The sequence below is a fragment of the Pavona decussata genome, unplaced genomic scaffold (assembly GCF_977016875.1).
Source record: "Pavona decussata unplaced genomic scaffold, jaPavDecu1.1 SCAFFOLD_140, whole genome shotgun sequence".
Classification (NCBI taxonomy): Eukaryota; Metazoa; Cnidaria; class Anthozoa; order Scleractinia; family Agariciidae; genus Pavona; species Pavona decussata.
This window is the reverse complement of record NW_028145553.1, coordinates 540,781-567,313: the sequence shown is the minus strand read 5'-3', so window position 1 is coordinate 567,313 and position 26,533 is coordinate 540,781. Positions and strand designations below refer to the sequence as shown.

At 41.0% G+C, this 26,533-nt stretch overlaps 4 protein-coding genes and 2 pseudogenes across 5 annotated transcripts; all 6 read left to right on the top strand.

The window, feature by feature from the left end:
- The first annotated feature begins 445 nt into the window (after positions 1 to 445).
- LOC146466817 (BTB/POZ domain-containing protein 6-like) lies at positions 446 to 2,849 on the top strand. The gene has a single exon (XM_085126803.1). It carries the CDS (start codon positions 630 to 632, stop codon positions 1,947 to 1,949), a length of 1,320 nt encoding a protein of 439 aa, XP_084982929.1. The 5' UTR covers positions 446 to 629; the 3' UTR covers positions 1,950 to 2,849.
- Positions 2,850 to 3,435: 586 nt separating this feature from the next.
- On the top strand, positions 3,436 to 4,627 carry LOC146466816 (BTB/POZ domain-containing protein 6-like; the record flags this gene model as incomplete). Its single annotated transcript, XM_085126479.1, has 1 exon — positions 3,436 to 4,627. A coding segment is annotated over one exon (1,164 nt), but the record flags the coding sequence as incomplete, so codon positions are not given.
- Positions 4,628 to 8,955: 4,328 nt separating this feature from the next.
- Positions 8,956 to 11,264, top strand: LOC146466815 (BTB/POZ domain-containing protein 6-B-like). Its single transcript, XM_085126671.1, has one exon. The coding sequence runs from the start codon at positions 9,045 to 9,047 to the stop codon at positions 9,618 to 9,620; it is 576 nt and encodes a 191-aa protein (XP_084982797.1). The 5' UTR covers positions 8,956 to 9,044; the 3' UTR covers positions 9,621 to 11,264.
- A 586-nt stretch (positions 11,265 to 11,850) lies between these two features.
- LOC146466814 (BTB/POZ domain-containing protein 6-like) lies at positions 11,851 to 13,028 on the top strand (annotated as a pseudogene).
- A 1,963-nt stretch (positions 13,029 to 14,991) lies between these two features.
- On the top strand, positions 14,992 to 17,196 carry LOC146466813 (BTB/POZ domain-containing protein 6-like; annotated as a pseudogene). The gene is made up of 2 exons (XR_014867905.1): positions 14,992 to 16,756; positions 17,054 to 17,196. The product of XR_014867905.1 is annotated as a BTB/POZ domain-containing protein 6-like (transcript).
- A 7,727-nt stretch (positions 17,197 to 24,923) lies between these two features.
- LOC146466812 (BTB/POZ domain-containing protein 6-like) lies at positions 24,924 to 26,427 on the top strand. Its single transcript, XM_085126728.1, has one exon. The coding sequence runs from the start codon at positions 24,933 to 24,935 to the stop codon at positions 26,271 to 26,273; it is 1,341 nt and encodes a 446-aa protein (XP_084982854.1). The 5' UTR covers positions 24,924 to 24,932; the 3' UTR covers positions 26,274 to 26,427.
- Positions 26,428 to 26,533: the final 106 nt, after the last annotated feature.

The window sequence follows — 26,533 nt, the reverse complement described above, 5'->3', positions numbered from 1 at the left end:
TGACTTCAGCACTGATGCGAAGCTTAATTACGCTACAACAAAGGTCTCATGCAGGAAAATGGGTACGGATTTTAAAGGCCAGGTCTGAAAACGGGTGTGGAAAATGGCATGTTTTGGTCTAAAATAGGGTCAGGATTTGGAGAAACGGGCGGCACGTGCATATCCCTGCTGAGAATTCCGAGGAGTACCCCCAGCTGGAGGGAGGGGGGGGGGGGTTGGCGGAGGGGGGCGACACACATTCCATTATCATCACCTTGAGCTCCATTTGCGAATCTTGCGAATTATTGAAAGCAGTATATGGAATAGTTTTCAGTACAAGAAAACTGCCATTTTACAAGAAGTATTTGATCCTCTGGAAATTAATTTTAGCAAAAACCGCCGCGACGACCCGGACGCACCTGACTGCATGACTGAGGCTACTGAATCTATTTTTACTCGCCTGAATCACGGTCACGCTAAGTAAGTTCTACGGTAATTAAGTATGGAAATTGTTTTGTGTGGCCGCTGTTCTTACTAAGCCATAAGTTGCAAGCTTTTAAATTTTCCGTGTCAGGATTCGTAAAGCATTACTTAAAATTTCCGATTTGAGTGTGCCGCTTTTGGGTTCAGAAGCCAAGTCATAGACCAAAATGAACTGGCAGACAACAAAACCCACCATCAGAGAAAGAACCAAGTTTATGCTCAACAACGATCTCTTCAGCGATGTGAAGTTTGTGGTTCGTAAGAGCGATGGTGAAAGTGAAAATAAGCAAGTGATTCCAGCTCACAAGTTTGTGCTGTCGATTGGCAGTCCTGTGTTTGAAGACATGTTTTACGGTGAGCTAGCAGAGACTAACGACTCTATTGAACTGCCTGACTGTGAGTACGACAGTCTGTTGGAGTTGTTTCGTTACATGTACAGCGATGAAGTGAATTTGGGCGGAAGTAATGTGATGGAAGTGTTGTACTTGGCGGAGAAATACATGGTGCCTTCACTCGCTGAAATTTGCACAAAGTATTTGCAAGATCTCTTAGATCCGTCGAATGTTTTCAGCATTCTTTCATCTGCGCAGAAATACGAAGAGAAAAACCTGGTGGATCGATGCTGGACACTGATCGATGAACAAACCAATGCAGCTGTGAAATCGGACGAATTTGCGACAATCGAGAAGTCCTTACTTGAGGAGATAGTTGCAAGGGATACCCTGCTGATTGCGGAAATAGAATTGTTTAAAGCTGTGGAATTGTGGGCCACAAAGGAATGCCAGAGGCAAGGCTTAGTGGAAGCGGATGGAAAGGATAAAAGAAGAATTCTTGGAGAGCAAATAGTGAAAGGAATGCGTTTTCCAACCATGACGCAAGAAGATTTCGCGAGTGTGGTGTTGGACAGTGGAATTTTAATGACAGAAGAAATCGTCCAAATTGTCAAATACTTCAACTCAGTGTTGAGTTCTCCCGTGGGGTTTTCAGAAACCAAACGTTGTGGTTTTTTGTTTCAAAGATGTTGTAGATTCAACTCGGTAGTTCCACGGTGTTTTGGCGGTGGTTTCCCCGAGCCTTATCCGGACTGCATCAATTTCTCTGTGAGCAGAGATATTTTGTTACATGGAGTGTACATCTTTGGTAGTCTAAATAATGCAATGACGGCAAACCTGGAAATAACAAAATGCTCTGGCGGAAACAAAGTTGTGTCAAAAAGCAGAAAGTTTTCCTCGGAGCTTTATGAACTTGAATTGTTTAGTTATCATGGTTTTAAAGTCTTGTTTGACGCACCAATTATTATTAAGAAAGACACGGTGTACCACTTGCAGGCTAAAATAAAAAGCCCCGCGGTGAATGTTGTGTGCGGAGACATAGGTGTGCGCTCTGTTACATGTGCAGGTGTTACGTTTACATTTACAGATTGTGATGGAGGGGACGGGACGAACGTGCGTCGCAGACAATTCCCTGAATTACTATTCTCTCTGTAATCCACACATAGCTCAGAGGAGTGCACGATTTGAAACTTTCCTGTGAATTGAAAAGTACTAGAACTAGCACATAATATTGTATAAACAATATATTTCATAGGATAAGCAACTAGTTTTGAATTTAGTGATAATTTAGAGCTAGCGACAGTTAGATACGAGAAAATATCGAGGTGTAAACGACTAAGCTCTCATTGCAAGTTCAGTGAGATGAAATCTGTTGTTTGTTCTATTATTCATCCGTTAGAAGTGACTTTTATGATGAAATAAGTACTAAATTTCCAAACTTCAAACATTTACAAATCACATCAATGAACTCCCATGAGCATGTCAGCAGCTGGTTAAGTTCATTTCATCCTGTTTTGGTTTAAAAAACAATTTGTTACCAAATAATATAGTCTGATGAAGTTTAATTCTGTTGTCCACCTTCTTTTCTGTAGTAAGTACTTTCAGGAGCCCATGAGTTATCAGCTCCTGGTACTTTGTATTTTGAGTTTCCATTACTTAGCAGAGCTTTAGGTCTCTTTTGACGCTTCTGCAATACAGTAACAAGTTAATATATGGTAATGCAGATGGGGCTTGTTGTTGTAGAGCGTTTTTCCAATTGAAAAAAATTCCATGTACTTTGTTTTTGTTTTCGCATCAGTGGGCAGGGTTATAACAGTGAATTCTCTGTCTTTCTTTTTTAAAACACTCATAGACATCCTGAATATCAGATGGTCTATTAACTCAGTAAATCAATATTAGGTCGCCAAATAATTGAAAAATTACATTTGTGTCGGTGTAAGTCCATGTTATCAAAACAAAACCAAAAAAATCTGGTGATTTGGTTTGTTACTGTTTTTGTTCGCGTGCTATGTATATACGAACGCATTATTTTGCAAATAAAGGTGATTGTAAGAATTGATGTGTTCCGGTTTTTTCGTTTGATATGATCGAAACATTGCCGGTGCAAGGTGAGAGCAGACTACATATTGGCTCTTTACACTCTTGCCCGTCAGTCGACTCCCAGATCTCTTTTCACGGGAAGCGAAACCGGGTACCCAGAAAAACTGAAATATGCTTTGAACAGCTACATCCGAGGCTACAAGATTGTACAATTGTATGGATCCTTCGTGACCCTTTCCCTGATCTTTCACTTTACAAAATAAGTTTTACTTGGCTCAATATGATGCATAGATAATGACAAGTGTCGGTGGAATACTGTGAACTTCGAGGAACGATTTTTTATTTTAAGCGTGCATAGGTTCAAATAGAGCATTTTGTGACATTTAAGCGACTCAAGTTTTGAAAACTTGGGAACTTCTTTTTTAAATATACTCTTTTCTTTTATAAGAATATTGTTTTTCCGGCCAGGCTGAATATTCTTTGATTATAGCCATCAAACTGTCATAGGATCGAACATTTGGCTAGTGCAGGTTTTTATCGTTTTGTTTGCTAGTTTTGTCGGCTGTTTAGAGAAAGGAAAAATTTTATACGGTTTAGTTAACTTGGCAGTCCTGTGTTTGAAGCCATGTTTTATGGTGAGCTAGCGGAGACTAGAGACTCTATTGAAATGCCAGACTGTGAGTGCGAGAGTCTTTTAGAACTGTTTCGTTACATGTACAGCGATGAAGTGAATTTGAGCGGAATCAATGCGATGGGAGTATTATATTTGGCGAAGAAATACATGGTGCCTTCTCTGGCTGAGAAATGCACCGAATATCTGCAAGAGAATTTAGATCCGTCAAATGTCTTCAGCATTCTGCCATCTGCACAGAAATATGAAGAGAAATATATGGTGGAACGCTGTTGGCGAGTAATAGATCAACAGACGAAAGAGGTTGTGAAGCCGGGCAACGGATTTACGACAATTGAGAGGTCCTTACTTGAAGCAATAGTTGCGAGGGACACTTTGAACATAAAAGAGGTTGACTTATTTTGTGCTGTAGATTTATGGGCAAAAGGGGAGTGCGAGAGGCAAGTTTTAACAGCAGATGGTACAATGAAAAGAAGAATTCTTGGAGAAAGAATTGTCAAAGCCATACGCTTTCCGACGATGGAACAAGTGGACTTTGCTACGGCCGCCTTAGACAGCAAGATTTTAACCGCCGAAGAAATTGTCCGTGTTGTCCAACACATCAATTCAGTGTTAACTTGTCCTGTAGGATTTCCAGACATCAAAAGGTCGGGTTTTCTCGGTGACATTCAACGATGTTGTAGATTTGGTTCGGTGTCCGTCTGCAGCAACTGGAAAAATGATTCTTCAAAAGACTGCATCAACCTGTCTGCGGACAGAGATGCTACGCTACATGGTGTCAGCTTCTTTGGCAAGGAAAACAACAGTTACTGGGTTATTTTGGAGGTAAAAAACGCCGAGAATAAATCCGTTTTGGCGTCCAAAGCTGGATGGTTTTCGTCCGGTGTTTTGCAGAGCAAGCTACGTCAATATCAAGGTTTTGAGGTGTTTTTTGACACGGTTGTTAATCTTAAAAGATTCACAACATACTCCATAGAAGCTTCGATCACTGGCTCCGATTCTTGTAGCGGTGGAAATGGCTTTAAATCTGTGAAATGTCCAGGCGTAACAATTACTTTTACGAACAGTAAATACTGTTTAAATGGAACAAGCATTACGCGGGGACAGTTTCCTGAACTGCTGTTCAGCGTCTAAACACGACATACCGCAGTGCGTGCGCATGAGAATGTCGGAGGCCTTTTTCGATTGTGCTAGCAATTGTTTCAGCAAACTCATACAAAGAGAGTATAATTTTGGCGAATAATTTTTTTTATTCACATCTCTATTACTGATGAACGTTTCACTGTAATATTAGCCTAGTAAATCCGGCAATACGCCAGATTTCCTGAAAAAGTTTCGCATTGAGAAAATCTGGTAGCTACGAGAGGTGTGCTTCTATTGTGTGCTTCAAACAATAAAGAAGTTTAACACCTCAAAGTATAGCTTAGGCCTAAACAGCGTAGATCATTGCTAAGCGGATGATCCCTGCCTAAAAGGAGCTCTATTTTCGCCCGTTTGCGATGAAAAGGTTTTTAAAAGCTTCATCCTTTCAACCGTTGTTACCAACGCTTTCGATCGTGTTTACGTAGATGACGAGCGAAAAACGGATCAACAGCGTTTACGCATTAATGTAAAGATGTTACGGAGTAAAAACTAGTCAACCCTTCAGCTGTTTTTTCCACTGAACCTTTTTAAGCAAAATGCCTAGCCTGTCCAGGTGTCCAGTTTCAACAAAGCGAAGGAAAGCTGGTTTACGAGGAAATGTATCAGGAGAGAATGGATCGCATCTCATCTCAGGCAGATTTAGACCTCTCCAGTCTGGTTTATTTCCTCGTCATATGTTTCCGCGCGTGCAAACTTTCTTTTTCTTTTATTAATGCTTGAGTCAATTCCAGCTATTCCCATCCCTTTCCCTCTCGAGAAATAATGGGTCATTTTCCCACACTGTCCATCCCGGGGGTCGGGCATTAGCCTAACACCCAATAGGCCATTTCCGAGTTGCTGTGAGCCTCACTGGAAAGCGAAGCTAAGTGCAAAACTGCTCATATGGAAATTAGTTTTGTTTGCATATGAATGAAAACCAATTTTTATAACAGAAACTTTGCACCTAGCCTCGCTTTCAGAATGAGGTTCAAAGCAACTCGAAAAAGGTCTTATCCCGCGGCATGTGTCCATCTCACTTTTATCACGTTACAGCATTGTCGCTTCCTTTAATGACAAACTCATGGGTAAATAGAGCAAGTTTCTCATTGAATATGTCTAGATAAGACATAAACAACAACAACAACAACATTTTATTGAAAATTAGAAATATAACTAATTATACTTATTTTCCCCCGCAAATAGCTTATGAACTAATCGAGGCGGGGAGATCTGAGGACATATTACAAGTACAAAGTTTATCTATATATAGATGGACTAAATAACAGTGAAGACACTACTATAAAGTGAATAGAATAAACTAATATAAGACAAAGCAAATACATTAAAAATTACGAAGAGGAGCTAACCTAAAGTCTTAAATAACTTAGTAAGACTAGAGACTTCCACATAATCATCTTCTGACCGCAAGAAACTTAGCAATACTGAATTCCTTTATCTTTTTGCGAAAGGAGGAACGTTTGAATAGGTTAATCGAATGAGGAATAGAGTTCCAAATTTGGGCACTGATTCTCGAGAATGAAAGGCATACATTTTATCGGTTCTAGAAAACTTAACATAGAACGAGTCGCTAGAGACAGGTCTTGTTCTGTGGTTATGAATCTGACTTGTTTTAACAAACTGATTGAGTATACTAACTGATGCTGACTGTCTGTTGATATCATACAATTAATAGCTACAATCTCTAAAGAAAAAATAGGCTAGGTAGGGGAAGGCAATTCGATTTGAGAAAGAAGGGTACGGTATTTTCGTCAAGACTTCCTGAAGTAAATAAGACGTAAGGCCCATTTTTGTAGAGTTACGATCTTTCTTTGAAATGTTTCCCCAACCACAAATACCATAAGTTAAGTAAGGGACTATTAATGAGTTGTAAACTAAAAGTAAAACACGACGGGGGACAAAATGTCGAATTTTAGCTATAATTCCTATCGACTTGCTGATTTTGTGACAGATAGATTCAATGTGGTATTTCCAAGAAAGATTTGAATCAATCATTAAGCCAAGATATTTTACATAGTCTTTCATTTCATAATTGGGACGCTAGAGCTGTAGAATGACCTATTTTTTACACTAATCATTTTGGTATTTCCAACTTAAGACTGTTCCTTAGATTATAGGAGGATTGCGATTTCACAATATGTGTTGTCATGCAGGATGGTAAAACATTAAGGTACATCTTATAAGTTAGTTTCAGGATAGCCCATTTAGCCCTGGTGAAGACTTCCACTGATGGTAGATCCTTAGCAAAATTGAAAATGACTCTTGCTGCCCTGCAGTGTAGTCTTTCAGACAAGTGAATCAAGTTCGTCTTGCCGGTTAGTACCTCCCCATACGGATATACCGTACGTTACTGCAGGAATAACAACTTTAAAGTACAGGTTTAAAAGATCCTGTTTGGGTAATAATCTGTTCTTCTTTATAAGGCTTAGTTTATTAGCAAAACTCTTCTTCAATGCCTTAATATGTTTGGACCAGCTAAGCTTGTGGTCGATTTTCACGCCCAAAAGCCGACTGTGTGTTACCCATTCTAAGTTGTTACCTCCAAGGTATATGGGTGGTAGAGGGCCAGTTAACGATCCTCTGTAGATTAGCATACATTCGTTGTACTGAAAGGAAGACAACTAGAAAAAAAGAAAATAAAACATTTTGAGCCATAACCCCGGGGCACTTGAACAACTGTTTTGTCCCGGCGGTGGGGCATTTGGCAGTTTGTTTTTCCAAAAATCCTAATTCTGGCACAGGGGGGAGGGGGGGGGGGGGATGGGCACTGTTGGAATTGACTGGTGCATAACTATGCTTTGAACGGCTGCAATCTCAGGTTACAAAATCCTACATCAGATATGTATCCTTCCTAACCCTTTCCCTGATCTTTACGTTACAAACAATAACTTTTGTTTTTCTCAGTAACATGCGCCTATAACGAGTCTCCGTCGAAAACTGTGAGCTTCTAGGGGCGAATTTTCAAACTAGGATCTCTTGAGAACTGGGGAATAATATCACTGAACTGGGGGATGTGCAAACAACAGCCTTTAATAATTTGCTGCGATCTGCCAGTATTAATCCATAGTCATTATCTGTTCCTAAAAAGCGAACAATTTTCGCTATGGAAAACGTGAGTTTTAAGGAACAGCCTTGGAACGGGTTGCCTTGCTACTCAACAGGGCTGATAGATGGTCTATCCGTCCTGACTCAGTGACGCTGGACAAGTTGAGCAGGAACTAGGAAGCCTGGGTACTAGCCTACAAGCTGAATGATTATAAATCCGTTAATCACTGTGCATCTTTTGTTGTTCATGATATTGATGGTTACTACAGACGTTGATTTCGCCCCTTTATTTCGGTTGTTTGTTTGTGTATTTCTATGTTTCAATCGTTGGTTTTATTAGTGGAATGAATGAATGAAATGAATGAAACTTTATTTACCCTTGGATGAGGCTGTTAAGGCCTCTGGCAAAATACATGCTAATGTGTCGAGAAAACTTGTACCGCATTTGTACTCTTGGTAATACTGACCCTATTCGTTGGCTTCCATGTTTTCCCGTCACAACCCGGGAGGGGGGGGGGGGTTACTCCTCTATATAAGCTATATAGGTATGTGCCGCCCAAAGAGTATGGTTTTTGAGCCGTTTTGGTCTGAAAATGGAAATGGTTTTGACCATTATGGTCTTAAATCGGGTATGGTTTTCGAGGGAATCACGAGAGTGAGTGACAAACGTATTTGTCTTTTCCACTCTAAATGAATAGTAGAGAAAGAGAAGGATCTAAAATATATCATTCGAGCTGGATTTTCAGGTGAATTTTAACAAGTCTTGACTTCAGCACTGATGCGAAACTTAATTACGCTACAACAAAGGTCTCATGCAGGAAAATGGGTACGGATTTTAAAGGCCAGGTCTGAAAACGGGTGTGGAAAATGGCATGTTTTGGTCTAAAATAGGGTCAGGATTTGGAGAAACGGGCGGCACGTGCATATCCCTGCTGAGAATTCCGAGGAGTACCCCCAGCTGGAGGGAGGGGGGGGGGGGGTTGGCGGAGGGGGGCGACACACATTCCATTATCATCACCTTGAGTTCCATTTGCGAATCTTGCGAATTATTGAAAGCAGTATATGGAATAGTTTTCAGTACAAGAAAACTGCCATTTTACAAGAAGTATTTGATCCTCTGGAAATTAATTTTAGCAAAAACCGCCGCGACGACCCGGACGCACCTGACTGCATGACTGAGGCTACTGAATCTATTTTTACTCGCCTGAATCACGGTCACGCTAAGTAAGTTCTACGGTAATTAAGTATGGAAATTGTTTTGTGTGGCCGCTGTTCTTACTAAGCCATAAGTTGCAAGCTTTTAAATTTTCCGTGTCAGGATTCGTAAAGCATTACTTAAAATTTCCGATTTGAGTGTGCCGCTTTTGGGTTCAGAAGCCGAGTCATAGACCAAAATGAACTGGCAGACAACAAAACCCACAATCAGAGAAAGAACCAAGTTTATGCTCAACAACTATCTCTTCAGCGATGTGAAGTTTGTGGTTCGTAAGAGCGATGGTGAAAGTGAAAGTAACCAAGTGATTCCAGCTCACAAGTTTGTGCTGTCGATTGGCAGTCCTGTGTTTGAAGACATGTTTTACGGTGAGCTAGCAGAGACTAACGACTCTATTGAACTGCCTGACTGTGAGTACGACAGTCTGTTGGAGTTGTTTCGTTACATGTACAGCGATGAAGTGAATTTGGGCGGAAGTAATGTGATGGAAGTGTTGTACTTGGCGGAGAAATACATGGTGCCTTCACTCGCTGAAATTTGCACAAAGTATTTGCAAGATCTCTTAGATCCGTCGAATGTTTTCAGCATTCTTTCATCTGCGCAGAAATACGAAGAGAAAAACCTGGTGGATCGATGCTGGACACTGATCGATGAACAAACCAATGCAGCTGTGAAATCGGACGAATTTGCGACAATCGAGAGGTCCTTACTTGAGGAGATAGTTGCAAGGGACACCCTGCTGATTGCGGAAATATAATTGTTTAAAGCTGTGGAATTGTGGGCCACAAAGGAATGCCAGAGGCAAGGCTTAGTGGAAGCGGATGGAAAGGATAAAAGAAGAATTCTTGGAGAGCAAATAGTGAAAGGAATGCGTTTTCCAACCATGACACAAGAAGATTTCGCGAGTGTGGTGTTGGACAGTGGAATTTTAATGACAGAAGAAATCGTCCAAATTGTCAAATACTTCAACTCAGTGTTGAGTTCTCCCGTGGGGTTTTCAGAAACCAAGCGTTGTGGTTCTTTGTTTCAAAGATGTTGTAGATTCAACTCGGTAGTTCCACGGTGTTTTGGCGGTGGTTTCCCCGAGCCTTATCCGGACTGCATCAATTTCTCTGTGAGCAGAGATATTTTGTTACATGGAGTGTACATCTTTGGTAGTCTAAATAATGCAATGACGGCAAGCCTGGAAATAACAAAATGCTCTGGCGGAAACAAAGTTGTGTCAAAAAGCAGAAAGTTTTCCTCGGAGCTTTATGAACTTGAATTGTTTAGTTATCATGGTTTTAAAGTCTTGTTTGACGCACCAATTATTATTAAGAAAGACACGGTGTACCACTTGCAGGCTAAAATAAAAAGCCCCGCGGTGAATGTTGTGTGCGGAGACATAGGTGTGCGCTCTGTTACATGTGCAGGTGTTACGTTTACATTTACAGATTGTGATGGAGGGGACGGGACGAACGTGCGTCGCAGACAATTCCCTGAATTACTATTCTCTCTGTAATCCACACATAGCTCAGAGGAGTGCACGATTTGAAACTTTCCTGTGAATTGAAAAGTACTAGAACTAGCACATAATATTGTATAAACAATATATTTCATAGGATAAGCAACTAGTTTTGAATTTAGTGATAATTTAGAGCTAGCGACAGTTAGATACGAGAAAATATCGAGGTGTAAACGACTAAGCTCTCATTGCAAGTTCAGTGAGATGAAATCTGTTGTTTGTTCTATTATTCATCCGTTAGAAGTGACTTTTATGATGAAATAAGTACTAAATTTCCAAACTTCAAACATTTACAAATCACATCAATGATCTCCAATGAGCATGTCAGCAGCTGGTTAAGTTCATTTCATCCTGTTTTGGTTTAAAAAACAATTTGTTACCAAATAATATAGTCTGATGAAGTTTAATTCTGTTGTCCACCTTCTTTTCTGTAGTAAGTACTTTCAGGAGCCCATGAGTTATCGGCTCCTGGTACTTTGTATTTTGAGTTTCCATTACTTAGCAGAGCTATAGGTCTCTTTTGACGCTTCTGCAATACTGTAACAAGTTAATATATGGTAATGCAGATGGGGCTTGTTGTTGTAGAGTGTTTTTCCAACTGAAAAAAATTCCATGTACTTTGTTTTTGTTTTCGCATCAGTGGGCAGGGTTATAACAGTGAATTCTCTGTCTTTCTTTTTTAAAACACTCATAGACATCCTGAATATCAGATGGTCTATTAACTCAGTAAATCAATATTAGGTCGCCAAATAATTGAAAAATTACATTTGTGTCGGTGTAAGTCCATGTTATCAAAACAAAACCAAAAAAATCTGGTGATTTGGTTTGTTACTGTTTTTGTTCGCGTGCTATGTATATACGAACGCATTATTTTGCAAATAAAGGTGATTGTAAGAATTGATGTGTTCCGGGTTTTTCGTTTGATATGATCGAAACATTGCCGGTGCAAGGTGAGAGCAGACTACATATTGGCTCTTTACACTCTTGCCCGTCAGTCGACTCCCAGATCTCTTTTCACGGGAAGCGAAACCGGGTACCCAGAAAAACTGAAATATGCTTTGAACAGCTACATCCGAGGTTACAAAATTGTAGAATTATATGGATCCTTCGTGACCCTTTCCCTGATCTTTCATTTTACAAAATAAGTTTTACTTGGCTCAATATGATGCATAGATAATGACAAGTGTCGGTGGAATACTGTGAACTTCGAGGAACGATTTTTTATTTTAAGCGTGCATAGGTTCAAATAGAGCATTTTGTGACATTTAAGCGACTCAAGTTTTGAAAACTTGGGAACTTCTTTTTTAAATATACTCTTTTCTTTTATAAGAATATTGTTTTTCCGACCAGGCTGAATATTCTTTGATTATAGCCATCAAACTGTCATAGGATCGAACATTTGGCTAGTGCAGGTTTTTATCGTTTTGTTTGCTAGTTTTGCCGGCCGTTTAGAGAAAGGAAAAATTTTATACGGTTTAGTTAACTTGGCAGTCCTGTGTTTGAAGCCATGTTTTATGGTGAGCTAGCGGAGACTAGAGACTCTATTGAAATGCCAGACTGTGAGTACGAGAGTCTTTTAGAACTGTTTCGTTACATGTACAGCGATGAAGTAAATTTGAGCGGAATCAATGCGATGGGAGTATTGTATTTGGCGAAGAAATACATGGTGCCTTCTCTGGCTGAGAAATGCACCGAATATCTGCAAGAGAATTTAGATCCGTCAAATGTCTTCAGCATTCTGCCATCTGCACAGAAATATGAAGAGAAATATTTGGTGAAACGCTGTTGGCGAGTAATAGATCAACAGACGAAAGAGGTTGTGAAGCCGGGCAACGGATTTGCGACAATTGAGAGGTCCTTACTTGAGGCAATAGTTGCAAGGGACACTTTGAACATAAAAGAGGTTGACTTATTTTGCGCCATAGATTCATGGGCAAAAAGGGAGTCTGAGAGGCAAGGTTTACCAGGAGATGGAACAACGAAAAGAAGAATTCTTGGAGAACGAATTGTCAAAGCCATACGCTTTCCGACGATGGAGCAGGTGGACTTTGTTACGGCCGCCTTAGACAGCAAGATTTTAACCAACGAAGAAATTTTCCGCGTCATCCAACACATCAATTCAGTGTTAACTTGTCCTGTAGGATTCCCAGACATCAAAAGGTCGGGTTTTCTCGGTGACATTCAACGATGTTGTAGATTTGGTTCGGTGTCCGTCTGCAACAGCTGGAAATATGATTCTTCAAAAGACTGCATCAACCTGTCTGCGGACAGAGATGTTACGCTACGTCAGTGGAGTCAGCTTCTTTGGCAAGGAAAACAACAGTTACTGGGTTATTTTGGAGGTAAAAAACGCCGAGAATAAATCCGTTTTGGCGTCCAAAGCTGGATGGTTTTCGTCCGGTGTTTTCCAGAGCAAGCTACGTCAATATCGCGGTTTTGAGGTGTTTTTTGACACGGTTGTTAATCTTAAAAAATACACAACGTACTCGATAGAAGCTTCGATCACAGGCTCCGATTCTTGCAGCGGGGGAAATGGCTTTAAATCAGTGAAATGTCCAGGCGTAACAATTACTTTTACGAACAGTAAGTACTGTGTAAATGGAAGAAGCATTACGCGGGGACAGTTTCCTGAACTGCTGTTCAGCGTCTAAACACGACATACAGTGCCCGCGCCTAAGAACGTTAGAGGCCTTTTTCGATTGTGCTAGCAATTTGTTTTAGCAAACTCTTACAAAGAGAGTATAATTTTGGCGAATAATTTTTTTTTATTCGCATCTTTATTACTGATGAACTTTTCACTGTAATATTAGCCTAGTAAATCCGGCAACACCCCAGATTTCTTGAAAAACCGTCGTATTGAGAAAATCTGGTAGCTACCAGAGGTGGCGGCCTTCTATTGTGTGCTTCAAACGATAAAAGAAGTTTAAAACCTCAAAGTAGTGTACGCCTCGAACCCGGGTCATTTACTTTATATCCATATCCACTAGACCAAAGAGGGTTAGCTGACGAAATTGGTAATTTTTAACTTATTTCTGAGAGTTACCATCACAACAAATTGACAGGTAACCGTTTTTAAATCAGTGCTTAGGCCTAAATAGTGTAGATCAGTGCTAAACTCCCAAAACGGATGATCCCTGCCTAAATGAAACTCTGATTCTCTCAGTTCTGTGCCTAACTGAAATGGGCTTCTCTTCTCTTCCACGTGAGGTCTATCACGATTTCCGAATACATTGTGTAAACACCATAAGGTGTCCAAGCTCATTTTGGAGTATCCATTCTAGTAAGCCTGTCAATAAGTAGCGACAGATCAGAAAGAAAATTAGCATGCGAGGAACTAGTTATGAAATCTTGCCATGACGATTAATGGTGCTGCAATTTATGTTGGAAGGGCCGCGACCGTGTACAATCCTTTGCTTTAACATTCACACTACAGTTGAATATCTTAACAGGAACGTTTCTATTGGCCAGTTGCTCCAACACATTTCAAAATCTATATATTGCGGTCTGTGCATGGTCAAGGCCAAAAATGCTAACAAAAACATCTTACAATTAAGCACAATCGGCCAAAGCCTAAGTCCCGATGCCTTAGCAAAGTATCTCCTCGCATTTTGACCGCATCAAATTCATATTTTCAGTCGTCCACATCCGCGTCTTCGTAGATTTTTTGCTTGAAAATATCTTCAGCTTTTGCAGAAGTCTCCGTTTGTCGGAGTTTCAAAAGCTTCACCCTGTAAACCGTTGTTACGAACGATTGCGATCGTGTTTACGTGGATGATGAGCGAAAAATGCGTCAACATGGTAGCATTTGTACTCTTGGTAATACTGACCCTATTCGTTGGCTTCAATGTTGCCCCGTCACAACCCGAGGGGGAGGGGTGGGGTGTACTCCCCTGTATAAGCTATATAGGTATGTGCCGCCCTAAAGGGTATGGTTTTTGAGCCGTTTTGGTAAATTTTGACCATTATGGTCTGAAATCGGGTATGGTTTTCGAGGGAATCACGAGAGTGTTCAAACGTATTTGTCTTTTCCACTCCAAATGAATAGTAGAGATAAAGAAGATCTAAAATATATCATTCGAAGCTGGATTTTCGGGTGAATTCTACCGATTCTTGACTTCGGCATTGATGCGAAGCTTAATTACACCACAACAAAGGTCTCGGGAAAACGGGTGTGGATGGGAAAGCCAGGGGCCCGTTTCTCGTAAGTCCCGGTAACTTATCGGGCCCGATAAGTGTCTTGGTGATAAATGTTTCTTAACAGAAGTCAATTTTTGTTAGCTTTGAATACTAAATTTTAAAAGCTTATAATTCCATGAACACATTAGCCAAGTACCATGTCTGTAATCACTGTGTAATCGCCAAAAAAAACATTTCAAAATATACTTATCGGGCCCGGTAAGTTACCGGGACTTTCGAGAAACGGGCCCCAGGTCTGAAAACGGATGTGCATGGAAAACGCCATGTTTTGGTCTGAAATAGGGTCAGGATTTGGAGAACAGGGCGGCACGTGCACATCCCTGCTGAGAATTCCGAGGAGTACCCCACCCCACGGGGTGGGGGGAGGGGGGCACAGATCACATTATCATACCCTTGAGTTCCATTTGCAAATCTTGCGAATTATTGGAAGCCGTATATGAAATAGTTTTCAGTACAAACACAACTGCAATTTTACAAGAAGATCAAAGTATTTGATTCTCTGGATATTAAATTTTAGCCAAAACCGCCGTGACGACCCAGACACACCTGATTGCATGACTGAATCTATTTTTACTCGCCTCATTTGAATCACGGTCACGCTAAGTAAGTTGTATGGTAATTTTCTAGGGAAATTGTTTTGTGTCGCCGCTGTTCTTACTGATTCCTAAAGCATTTCTTTTGGGTTGAAAATGAACTGGCAGACAACAAAACCCACCATCAGAGAAAGAACCAAGTTTATGCTCAACAACGAACTCTTCAGCGACGTGAAGTTTGTGGTTCGTAAGAGCGATAGTGAAAGTGAAAGTAAACAAGTGATTCCAGCTCACAAGTTTGTGCTTTCGATTGGCAGTCCTGTGTTTGAAGCCATGTTTTACGGTGAGCTAGCGGAGAATAGAGACTCTATTGAACTGCCTGACTGTGAGTACGAGAGTCTTTTAGAACTGTTTCGTCACATGTACAGCGATGAAGTGAATTTGAGCGGAAATAATGTGATGCTTGGCTAAGAAATACATGCTGCCTTCACTCGCTGAGAAATGTTCGGAATATTTACAAGAAAATTTAGATCCGTCAAATGTTTTCAGCATTTTGCCATCTGCGCAGAAATACGAAGACAAAAACCTGGTGGATCGATGCTGGAAAGTGATTGATAAACACACAAATGCGGCTGTGAAATCGGATGGATTTGCAACAATCGAGAGGTCCTTACTTGAAGCGATAGTTGTAAGGCACACTCTATCAATTGCGGAAATAGAACTGTTCAAAGCTGTGGAATTGTGGGCCACAAAGGAATGTCAGAGGCAAGGCTTAGAAAAAGCGGATGGAAAAGATAAAAGAAGAATTCTTGGAGAGCAAATAGTGAAAGGAATACATTTTCCAACAATGAAGCAAGACGATTTCGCTAGTGTTGTGTTGGACAGTGGAATTTTAATGACAGAGGAAATCATCCAAATTATGAAATACTTCAACTCAGTGTTAACTTCTCCTGTGGGATTTTCAGAAACCAAACGTTGTGGTTCTTTGTCAGTTCAACGATGTTGTAGATTCAATTCGGTTGTTCAATGGGATTCTGGTTTGACGACTCATGCCCACTGCATCAATTTCTCTGTAAACAAAGATATTTTACTACATGGAGTGTGCATTTTTGGTATTGAGAACAGCACAATGTTGGTAGACGTGGAGGTTAACGAAGGTGCGAGTAACTTGGTTTCTAAAAGTGGACAGTTCTCCTCAAAGCTATGCACGCTTAAATTGTTTTGTTATTATTATGGTTTTACCGTCATGTTTGACGCACCAATTGTAATTAAGAAAAACACTGTGCACCACTTACAAGCTAAAACAATCAGCCCTACTGGGAAAAAGATGATGTGTGGAGACATAGGTGTGTGCTCTGTTATAAGTGCCGGTGTAACTTTTATATTCACAGATTGTTTTGAGCGGAACGGAAGCGACTTCGAGCGCAGACAATTCCCTGAATTACTATTCTCCCAGTAATCCAAGCATAGCTTAGAGGAGTAAGAAACTGGAAACCGTCGTTTGAATTGAGAAGTAAGGTTTTAATACAGGTAAGCAAAATCAACTATGATCAATGGCTTTTAAACTTAGTACTTTATCACACCCTTACGGCCATAATTTAGATCGATTTTCGAACCGAAAACATCCATGTGTTTTGTTTTTGTTTTCGCATATACAAGGTTGAACAAACAATGCGACTCGATCCGCGCGAAGTTATTTGTTTAATTATTTCACTTTTAAATACCTTTTAAATACCTTTTATCGTTTTTAGCGTTCCTTTTGTATTTATCATCACGCTATTATTTTTATATTGTTTAGATGTGAATATCTTAAAGCTTTTTAAGTCAGTATCTCATTAGTTTTTTCACAATTGTATATAAGCACATATTTTTCTTCTCATTTTGAACTTGAAAATGACCGTCGGACGGTCGAAACGTCGTTCTCTTTTAACGTTAACTTTTATAGTTATATGCAAGGTTGTTCTGAATATGATGGTCGATTAACTCAGTGAACCAATATCAGGTCGCCACAAGAAAAATTCTATTTGCGTCGCTGTCAGTCCATACTATGGAAACAAAAGAAAATCTGGTGATTTGGTTTGTTGCTGTTTTTGTTTTGTTTTTTTGTTTTTCGTGTTAACGTATTCCATTTTGGAAATAAAGGTGATTGTAAGAATTGATGTGTTCCGGTTTCTTGGCTTGATCGAAACCTTGCCGCTGCAAGGTGAGAGCAGAGACTTGTTATTATTTGCTTTCCTTACACTCTTGTCAGTCGATTCCCAGAGCTCTTTCAAAACTGGAAGCGAAAAACAGAAATATGCTTTGAACGGCTGCAACCGAGGCTACAAAATCGTATACACGGATCCTTCATAACACTTTCCCTGATCTTTCACTTTACAAACAATAACTCTTACTTGGCTCAATATAGATAATGAGTGTCGGTGGAACACTGTGAGCGTCGAGGAACGAATGTTTTATTTAAGCGCGCAGAGGTTGTTGACGATTTCAAATAGAGTATTTAGTGACATTGAAGCGACTCAAGTTTCGAAAACTTGGGAGCATATTTTATTAAGTGTGGGGGATATATAAACAACAGCCCCTATCTGCTGCGAAAATATCCGCCAGTATTGATCCATGGATGTTATCCGGCTGTTCCGAAAAGCGAACAGTTTACGCTCTGGGAAAACACAAGTTTTAAGGAACAGCCCAGGAACCAGCTGTTATGTCCTATTCAGTGACTCTATGCAAAGTTGAGTGGAAACTGGGAAGCCTGGGTTCCCGACTAGTTCGCCCACAAACGAGGTGGCAGCGGTCAACAGGCTGACTGTATATAAATCACTCGATCACTGGGTATCCTTTTGTTCACTAAGTTTATGGGTTCTAGACTCGTTGATTTCGCCCTTTTATTTTGGTTGTTTGTTTGTGTGTTCGTTTGTTATATTCTGGTATACTAGTAGAAAACCAATCTCGTACCCAGAGTCTTCAGGCTTTTTGGTCAGCGGGGCAACGCCGGGAAGACTCTGGGGACATCGAAAAAATTCATTTTTTTTTTGATTGGCTGTTCCGTAACGGTTCCATTGTTTTACCGCAGAAATCCTGTGGTAATAAAATTCGATGTCCCCAGAGTCTCTCCTGGCGACTAACCGCTGGCCAAAGAGCCTGAGGACTCTGGGTACGAGATTGGTAGAAAACTTGTACTGCATTTTTTCCAGGGTCTACGCCTAATCTCCGCAAAGAACACACGATATCTGTACTATTGGTAACACTGACCTTATTGGTTGGCTTCCATGTTTTCCCATCACAGATTACATTTTTGTCCCCTGCAGTTAATCCATTAGTTTTAATTTCTCTTAACGCACGAGGGAATGTAATGCTATTGAAATATGTCAAACAATTAGGAATTCTCTCAATCAATGCAGAAAGAACCCATAAATTAAGTCAAGTTAGGTGTTCGGGTCGGGTCTCATTAAGACACGATATCCGTGAACAGAGTTCAAAATTTCTCTCCCCCCACGATTAATTGCAAAAGGCCTGTCTCTTTGAGACATGGCTCTTTGATATTTTTGTGTCTACTACACTACATAACGATAGGGGACAATCGATAAGGGACAATTTTGTCTGTAAGCCAACGAGAGGAGTGGAAGAGCTTCCTCTGGTGACCCATCTCGTGCGAGCCTCTCGCCAAACGCTCCATAGAAGCTAGTCTCCACAACAAATGCGCCAGTTTCATAGGAAATAACAACGGTAGGGTGATTATCGCTTATTTAATTTTGGGCCCGTGAAGGTGGGCGTTTATTCAAGGTGAGCGCTTATTCCAGGGCGGGCGCTTATTATTTTCCCAACATTTTCAGCAAACGTGGACATTTTTAGAGAATGACAAAACAAGCGATAACCATAGGCATAGGGGGTGATCTTCTTGCCCGAAAAAATTACACAATGCCCGAATGTGTAAGCGTTGAAATTGAGATATAAACGCACTTAAATTGCAAGAAAAACAAAAGGGTTCACAATTCTCACATCTACTGAAACTGTTACTGTACAGTTATTTTCAAACCTCGCTTAATCTATGACCTCTATTGACAAGTTTACTCAATCATGTTCAAATTAGAAAGTTATTGAAAGAAAAAGGTTTTTCTTCCGTGGCGCTGTCCGAGAATATTTATAATCTTGTCCATACTGTTGACAATTACCTTATTGCCATAAGAGCGCTCAATGCACACGATAGCGAGACTATTCAGCCTACTTTGCCTCATCGTGCTCCGAATGTAGGTCTTTAAGCGCCGGAGTCCGCTAAACGAGTGCTCCACTGAGCATGATGTTGAGGGGATGACGGCCAGAATGGAGGCGACATTTGAGAACTGTGGAGTCATTTCATAGAGGCTGTTTTCGTTCAACACTTCAACAACTTCTGCAGTTGTTTTTATCGATTTCTCCACGTGTGCTGCCTTAAATTGACTGAACAGACATTGGGAGATCTGGGTACGAGATTAGTCAAAGCTATTACTGGTGGGCGAATCACTTAGGGTGATGTCACCAAACGCAGGAAGAACATCTTGGTCATTTCCACTGAATCAAATCTGAATTTCGGCCAGTACCTTATCCACAGCGGTGTAAAAGGTGTTGGCACGATGGTAATCCTCTGGTTTCGATGGCGGAGGAGCAGCATTAACGTTTTAGTTTTCCCCGACTTGAGCTTGTAAGCGTGTCGAGGGTTGTCGTAAGCGTTTTGCCCGAAAACTTTCAAAACTGAGGGGGCCCGTACGCCTATGACAAGTTTATTTTCGCTTCAGCAAGACAAAACAAAGTGCAAACGCTGACATAAAAAAGCCATAAAGAATATCAAAGTTCACTGACTACCGTGTCTAAAGCAATTTGGGAACATAACTGACGCTCCTCTTTCTTCACGATGGGCTAAACGGAAATGTTAAACAGAAACTGAGCTAAACAGAGATGGTTTTTGTTGGGAAGGGGTGGGAGTGAGCGCTTATAAAGTTTTTTTGGGCTTTCAGGGTGGGCGCTTATTAACTTTTTGGTAATGCGAGTTTGCCACGCGCATGCGGGCATCACTTTAAAAAGATAATGTGCGCTCTGACACCAGCTAACACCCACTGAACAATGAGCTTTTCCCACACACTGAAGGCACACCTACAAGGAATCCGATTTTTTACTCGCAAGATCAAAGTAAAATATGCTTTCCCCACCAACTGCTTGTCCTTGGTAAATTTTTCTCCCTCGCTTGTACGTTAATTCCAAAGTTTTCGATCCCAAATGGCACACAAACATTAAATTTCACATTGTACGTCTCTGAAATTGAAGCGAATCAGTAGCAACGTACGAATTATTGAAAGATATCTGGAATGCTTTTCAGTACAGGAAAACTGCCATTTTACAAGAAGATCAAAGTATATTTTCCGGATTTTAAATTTTGGCCCAGGCACACCTGACTACATGACTGAATCTGTTTTTACTTGCATGTAACCACAGTCAGGCTAAGTATAAAGTTTTAAGGTAATTCTATATGGCAATTGTTTTGTGTAGCCGCGTGCTGTTTAATACTTACTGAGCCATACTCCGTGTGAGGATTGCTAAAGCATTACTTTAAAATTTCCGATATTAAAGTGCGCGCCTTTTTTGGTTCAGAAGCCAAGTCAAAAGCCAAAATGAACTGGCAGACAACAAAACTCACAATCAGAGAGAGAACCAAGTTTATGCTCAACAACGATCTCTTCAGCGATGTGAAATTTGTGGTTCGTAAGAGCGTTGGTGAAAGTGAAAGTAAGCAAGTGATTCCAGCTCACAAGTTTGTGCTGTCGATTGGCAGTCCTGCCGGTTTGAAGCCATGTTTTACGGTGAGCTAGCGGAGACTAGAGACTCTATTGAACTTGCCTGACTGTGAGTACGAGAGTCTGTTGGAGCTGTTTCGTTACCTGTACAGCGATGAAGTGAATTTGAACGGAAGCAATGTGATGGGAGTGTTATACTTGGCGAAGAAATACATGGTGCCTTCACTCGCTGAAAATTGCATCAAGTATTTGCAAGATCACTTAGATCCGTCGAATGTTTTCAGCATTCTGCCATCTGCGTTGAAATACGAAGAGAAAATCCTGGTGAATCGATGCTGGAAAATGATCGATGAACAAACAAATGCGGCTGTGAAATCGGATGGATTTGCGACAATCGACAGCTCCTTGCTTGAAGGGATACCCTGCTAATTGCGGAAATAGAACTGTTTAAAGCTATGGAATTGTGGGCCACAAAGGAATGTCAGAGGCAAGGCTTAGTAAAATCGGATGGAAAAGCTAAAAGAAGAATTCTTGGGGAGCAAATAGTGAAAGGAATACGTTTTCCAACCATGACACAAGAAGATTTCGCGAGTGTGGTGTTGGACAGCGGAATTTTAATGACAGAAGAAATTGTCCAAATTGTCAAATACTTCAGCTCCGTGTTGACTTCCCCACTTTCAGAAACCAAACGTTGTACTTCTTTGTCAGCTCAACGATGCTGTAGATTCAACTCCGTCGGTAGTTCATTGGGAGACCTTTTTCAGAACTCATTATCACTGCATTAATTTCTCTGTAAACAAAGATATTTTGTTGCATGGACTGTGCATTTTTGGTATTGAAAACAGCACAATGGTGGTAGACGTGGAGGTTAACGAAGGCGCGAGGAAGTTGGTTTGGAAAATTGGACAGTTCTCGTCGAAGCTATGCATGCTTGAATTGTTTAATTATTATGGTTTTACCGTCATGTTTGACGCACCAATTGTTATTAAGAAAAACGCTGTGCACCACTTACAAGCTAAAATAACCGAGCCTACTGGGAAAAAGAGGGTTTGCGGAGACATAGGTGTGCGCTCTTTACAAATGGAGGTGTAACATTTACATTCACAGATTGTGAGGGTGGGAACGGAGAACATGTGCTTCGTAAGCAATTCCCTGAATTTTTATTCACTGTGTAATCCAACAAAGAAAAGCTGAGATTCGCATACAAGAAATCGCAAGACGAATACAAGAAAAGAACGCCACCTATTGCGTAAAGGCAAAAATAACTGGTCCTTGTTCGATGTATGGGTAACTTTGGGATTGAATCAGTTTCGTGTTCAGATGTAAGATTTGATTTTTTCAACAGGGAATATTCTGAAAGTGCATCGAACGTATCTTGCGGGCAATTTCCCGAATTATTGTTTTCCATTTAATGGCACATAATCAAGATTACAAATGTAGCACGTTTAAAGGCCCAATGTGGGCTCTACATTCTAGCCTGCTAGCGGAGCGTTTCTTTCTGGCAAGTCTTTTAGCGTGCACGAAGTCGTTCACGTCTCTGGTGTTTTGCGTAGTTGGCGACACACTTGGCGATTTTATACGCCGATCGGCGAAAATCGCCAGGCGTGCTCGGTGCAGCGATTGCGATCGCCGACCGGCGAATAAATTCGCCAAGTGTGCTCGTTCCCGCGATTTTCTACAATCATTCCTGCGAGTCGCCAGTAAAGCCAACCCATCTGGTTGGACGATTTTATTACATGACTTTTCAAAACTGCCACATCGCCGCGATCGGCGAAAAATTCGCTAAGCGTGCCCTCATCAATCGGTGGCAAAATCGCTCGCGATTTTCGCTGGCGATCAAATTCGCCGCGATCAGCGTATAAAATCGCCAGGTGTGTCGCTGACTTTAAAAAGCTAAACAAGCCAACTACAAAATACCAGAGACGCGAACGACGTCGTATATGTTAAAACACTTGCCAGAAAGAAACGCTCTGTTAGCAGGGTACTATTATTCTGACAGGTAAGTATTTTAATTGTCGATCAGAACATTTCAAACGAATGTTCGTCATTATAATAGTAAAAAACAAGAAAAACAAAATAAATAGATAGATAACAAAAAGCTACGTTTTTCAACAAAAAGACAAGTAAAAAGCTAACGATGCCTGTTTTTGACAGGTTGCTTTGTTACCAGAACAAAAGATTTGGCTGGTTGTTTTTGTTCGCGTGCCGTGTTTATACGAACTTATTATTGCCATTAAATCTGATTGTACTGAAGAATTGATGCGTTCATGTCTGTTGGTTCAACAGAAACATCGCGAGCCTCGACTGAGGGTCCATAAACTTTACCATCCCCCGAGACCCAGGGGAGATAGTAGGGATGGGGCGAAGATTTCACGGGCGAAAGTCGGGACTGGCTGGAACTTCGCTAGTCTTGATTTTCCGCCCGTAAAATCCTCCGTCCCGATTGCCCCCCTCCCCCTTCCCCCCCCCCCCCCCCTCCGGATGAGGATGAATTTTTACCGAATTACGTTGAAAGCATACCGGTGTTACCGAGGCAAACATTTTGCTGTTTGCACTCCTTATACCCTTGCCGCATGTTCCAGCCCCGAAACCATTTTCACAGCGAGGGAAAAAACTAATTTCTTCGCCGGTATTCGGACTCCCCGGACCGAAAATAGAAAGCCGAAGGTTCACTGGAGCAAGGGTTGCCTTACGGCTACACTCCGAGGTCTCTCTTTTGGTAGCCTGCGAACAAGCTCTCTGTTAGATCAGCCGCGAAAGGATTTTAGGTAAGCCGCCAAGCGAGCCGCGATCCTCTCGCTGCTCGTTTCGTTCACCTACAATTCTTTCGCGGCTGACCTAACAGAGAGTTTGTTCGCAGGCTACTGTTTTGGTGATTCGTGTCTCCCTCCATGTCGTTCAAAACAAAAACATCTGTGTTAGATTCTAGCATCAGCTGACACCAAACTCTTAAAAATTGGAAACAACAAATAGGAGCAGCCAAAGTTTGACATCATTTATAGGGTCGCATTCGGCTCAGAGTGAATAATGGTATGTCAGTGGTTGAGGTGCCTGTGCGCTGCCCGACAGAATTCAACATTTGGGGTGAACATGGCAGAAATAAGCGCCACGGAAATCAACGCCTTGCTTAATTAAGGTCGCGGAAATTACCACTTAAAGGGGAATTAACGAGATGTGTAAACTAATTGGGCAAACAGAAATAGTTAAGTATAGGCTTGTTGTAACATACATATTTTTGTGGAGAGTTAATTTATTATATAAAAAAGTAGATTCATAATTAACGGCAGTCCGGTGTAATCCAGTGTCGATTCACCACTCAGTTTCACGTATTTTATTAGAGGTACGCGAAGTTAAAGCGGTTAGTTTATGAATAGAGTTTTCCTCTCAATTAGTTTGGGTAACCGTTAATGTTTCCATGCGGGACATTTCTATTCTCAGAATCAATTCAAAACCAGGACGTTTGAACATTTCAAAAGTCTCAGTCGTCATGTGTGCTAAAGAAGCGTCTGACTCAGGTTGATACTGGAGTCTTTCGCAAAAAATTTCGAAAAGGCACCCTAAAATCTTAAAAATGCCCAAGAAAACTGTGATATTTTACTCTTACAATTCTCAATATACTATTTTCAAAGGTTGCTCGGTCTCAGGAACAGATTGCGGAGGGATTTCTGCACAGCTTCCACATTTAATTATACGCGCATCACTGTCATACTAATTCTCTGAGCCAAAGTTTGAATGGAAAAATGTATACATAATAATGTGTGCTGTGTGGAAATCTTTGCGCAGATTGCTATCTCTCGCGTAAGCCTGATTAAAACAAGGCCTGATATTTATACTATGACGGATGGATATGTAATTGTCTTCATTCACGACGGCATAAGTGTGTGAAATACATTGAATTCTCGTCAGTAATTTAATATGGAATTGTCTTGAGGGTTTGGAACGATGGAACGAGAACAGCATAGCGTTGTTTCCGCCCATCGATAACACTAAACTACAGATCGACGAGCGCGGCCTGGCAAACTAATTTTCACGAACTTTAAAGGTTCTCTACAACTGAATGTCGATAAGATTTTATGTATGCCATGTCTGCTTCTGTAATAAACTGGCAAAAAACAAGAACCACCGTCAGAGAAAGAACCATGTTCATGCTCAACAACGATCTCTTTAGCGATGTGAAGTTTGTGGTTCGTCAGAGCGATGGTGAAAGTGAAAGTAAGCAAGTGATTCCAGCTCACAAGTTTGTGCTGTCGATTGGCAGTCCTGTGTTTGAAGCCATGTTTTACGGTGAGCTAGCGGATACTAGAAACTCTATTGGACGGCCTGACTGTGAGTACGAGAGTCTTTTAGAGCTGTTTCGTTACATCTACAGCGATGAAGTGAATTTGAGCGGAAGCAATGCGATGGGAGTATTGTATTTGGCGAAGAAATACATGGTGCCTTCTCTGGCTGAGAAATGCACCAAATATCTGCAAGAGAATTTAGATCCGTCAAATGTCTTCAGCATTCTGCCATCTGCACAGAAATATGAAGAGAAATATTTGGTGGAATGCTGTTGGCGAGTAATAGATCAACAGACGAAAGAGGTTGCGAAGCCTGGGAACGGATTTACGACAATTGAGAGGTCCTTACTTGAAGCAATTGTTGCGAGGGACACTTTGAACATAAAAGAGGTTGACTTATTTTGTGCTGTAGATTTATGGGCAAAAGGGGAGTGTGAGAGGCAAGGTTTAACAGCAGATGGTACAATGAAAAGAGGAATTCTTGGCGAAAGAATTGTCAAAGCCATACGCTTTCCGACGATGGAGCAAGTGGACTTTGCTACGGCCGCCTTAGACAGCAAGATTTTAACCACCGAAGAAATTGTCCGTGTCGTCCAACACATCAATTCAGTGTTAACTTGTCCTGTAGGATTCCCAGACATCAAAAGGTCGGGCTTTCTCGGTGACATTCAACGATGTTGTAGATTTGGTTCGGTGTCCGTCTGCAACAGCTGGAAAAATGATTCTTTAAAAGACTGCATCAACCTGTCTGCGGACAGAGATGTTACGCTACATGGTGTCAGCTTCTTTGGCAGGGAAAACAACAGTTACTGGGTTATTTTGGAGGTAAAAAACGCCGAGAATAAATCCGTTTTGGCGTCCAAAGCTGGATGGTTTTCGTCCGGTGTTTTGCAGAGCAAGCTACGTCAATATCAAGGTTTTGAGGTGTTTTTTGACACGGTTGTTAACCTTAAAAGATTCACAACATACTCCATAGAAGCTTCGATCACTGGCTCCGATTCTTGTAGCGGTGGAAATGGCTTTAAATCAGTGAAATATCCAGGCGTAACAATTACTTTTACGAACAGTAAATACTGTTTAAATGGAACAAGCATTACGCGGGGACAGTTTCCTGAACTGCTGTTCAGCGTCTAAACACGACATACCGCAGTGCGCGCGCATGGGAATGTTGGAGGCCTTTTTCGATTGTGCTAGCAATTGTTTTAGCAAACTCTTACAAAGAGAGTATAATTTTGGCGAATAATTTTTTTTATTCACATCTCTATTACTGATGAACTTTTCACTGTAATATTAGCCTAGTAAATTCGGCAATACGCCAGATTTCCTGAAAAACTTTCGCATTGAGAAAATCTGGTAGCTACGAGAGGTGTGCTTCTATTGTGTGCTTCAAACAA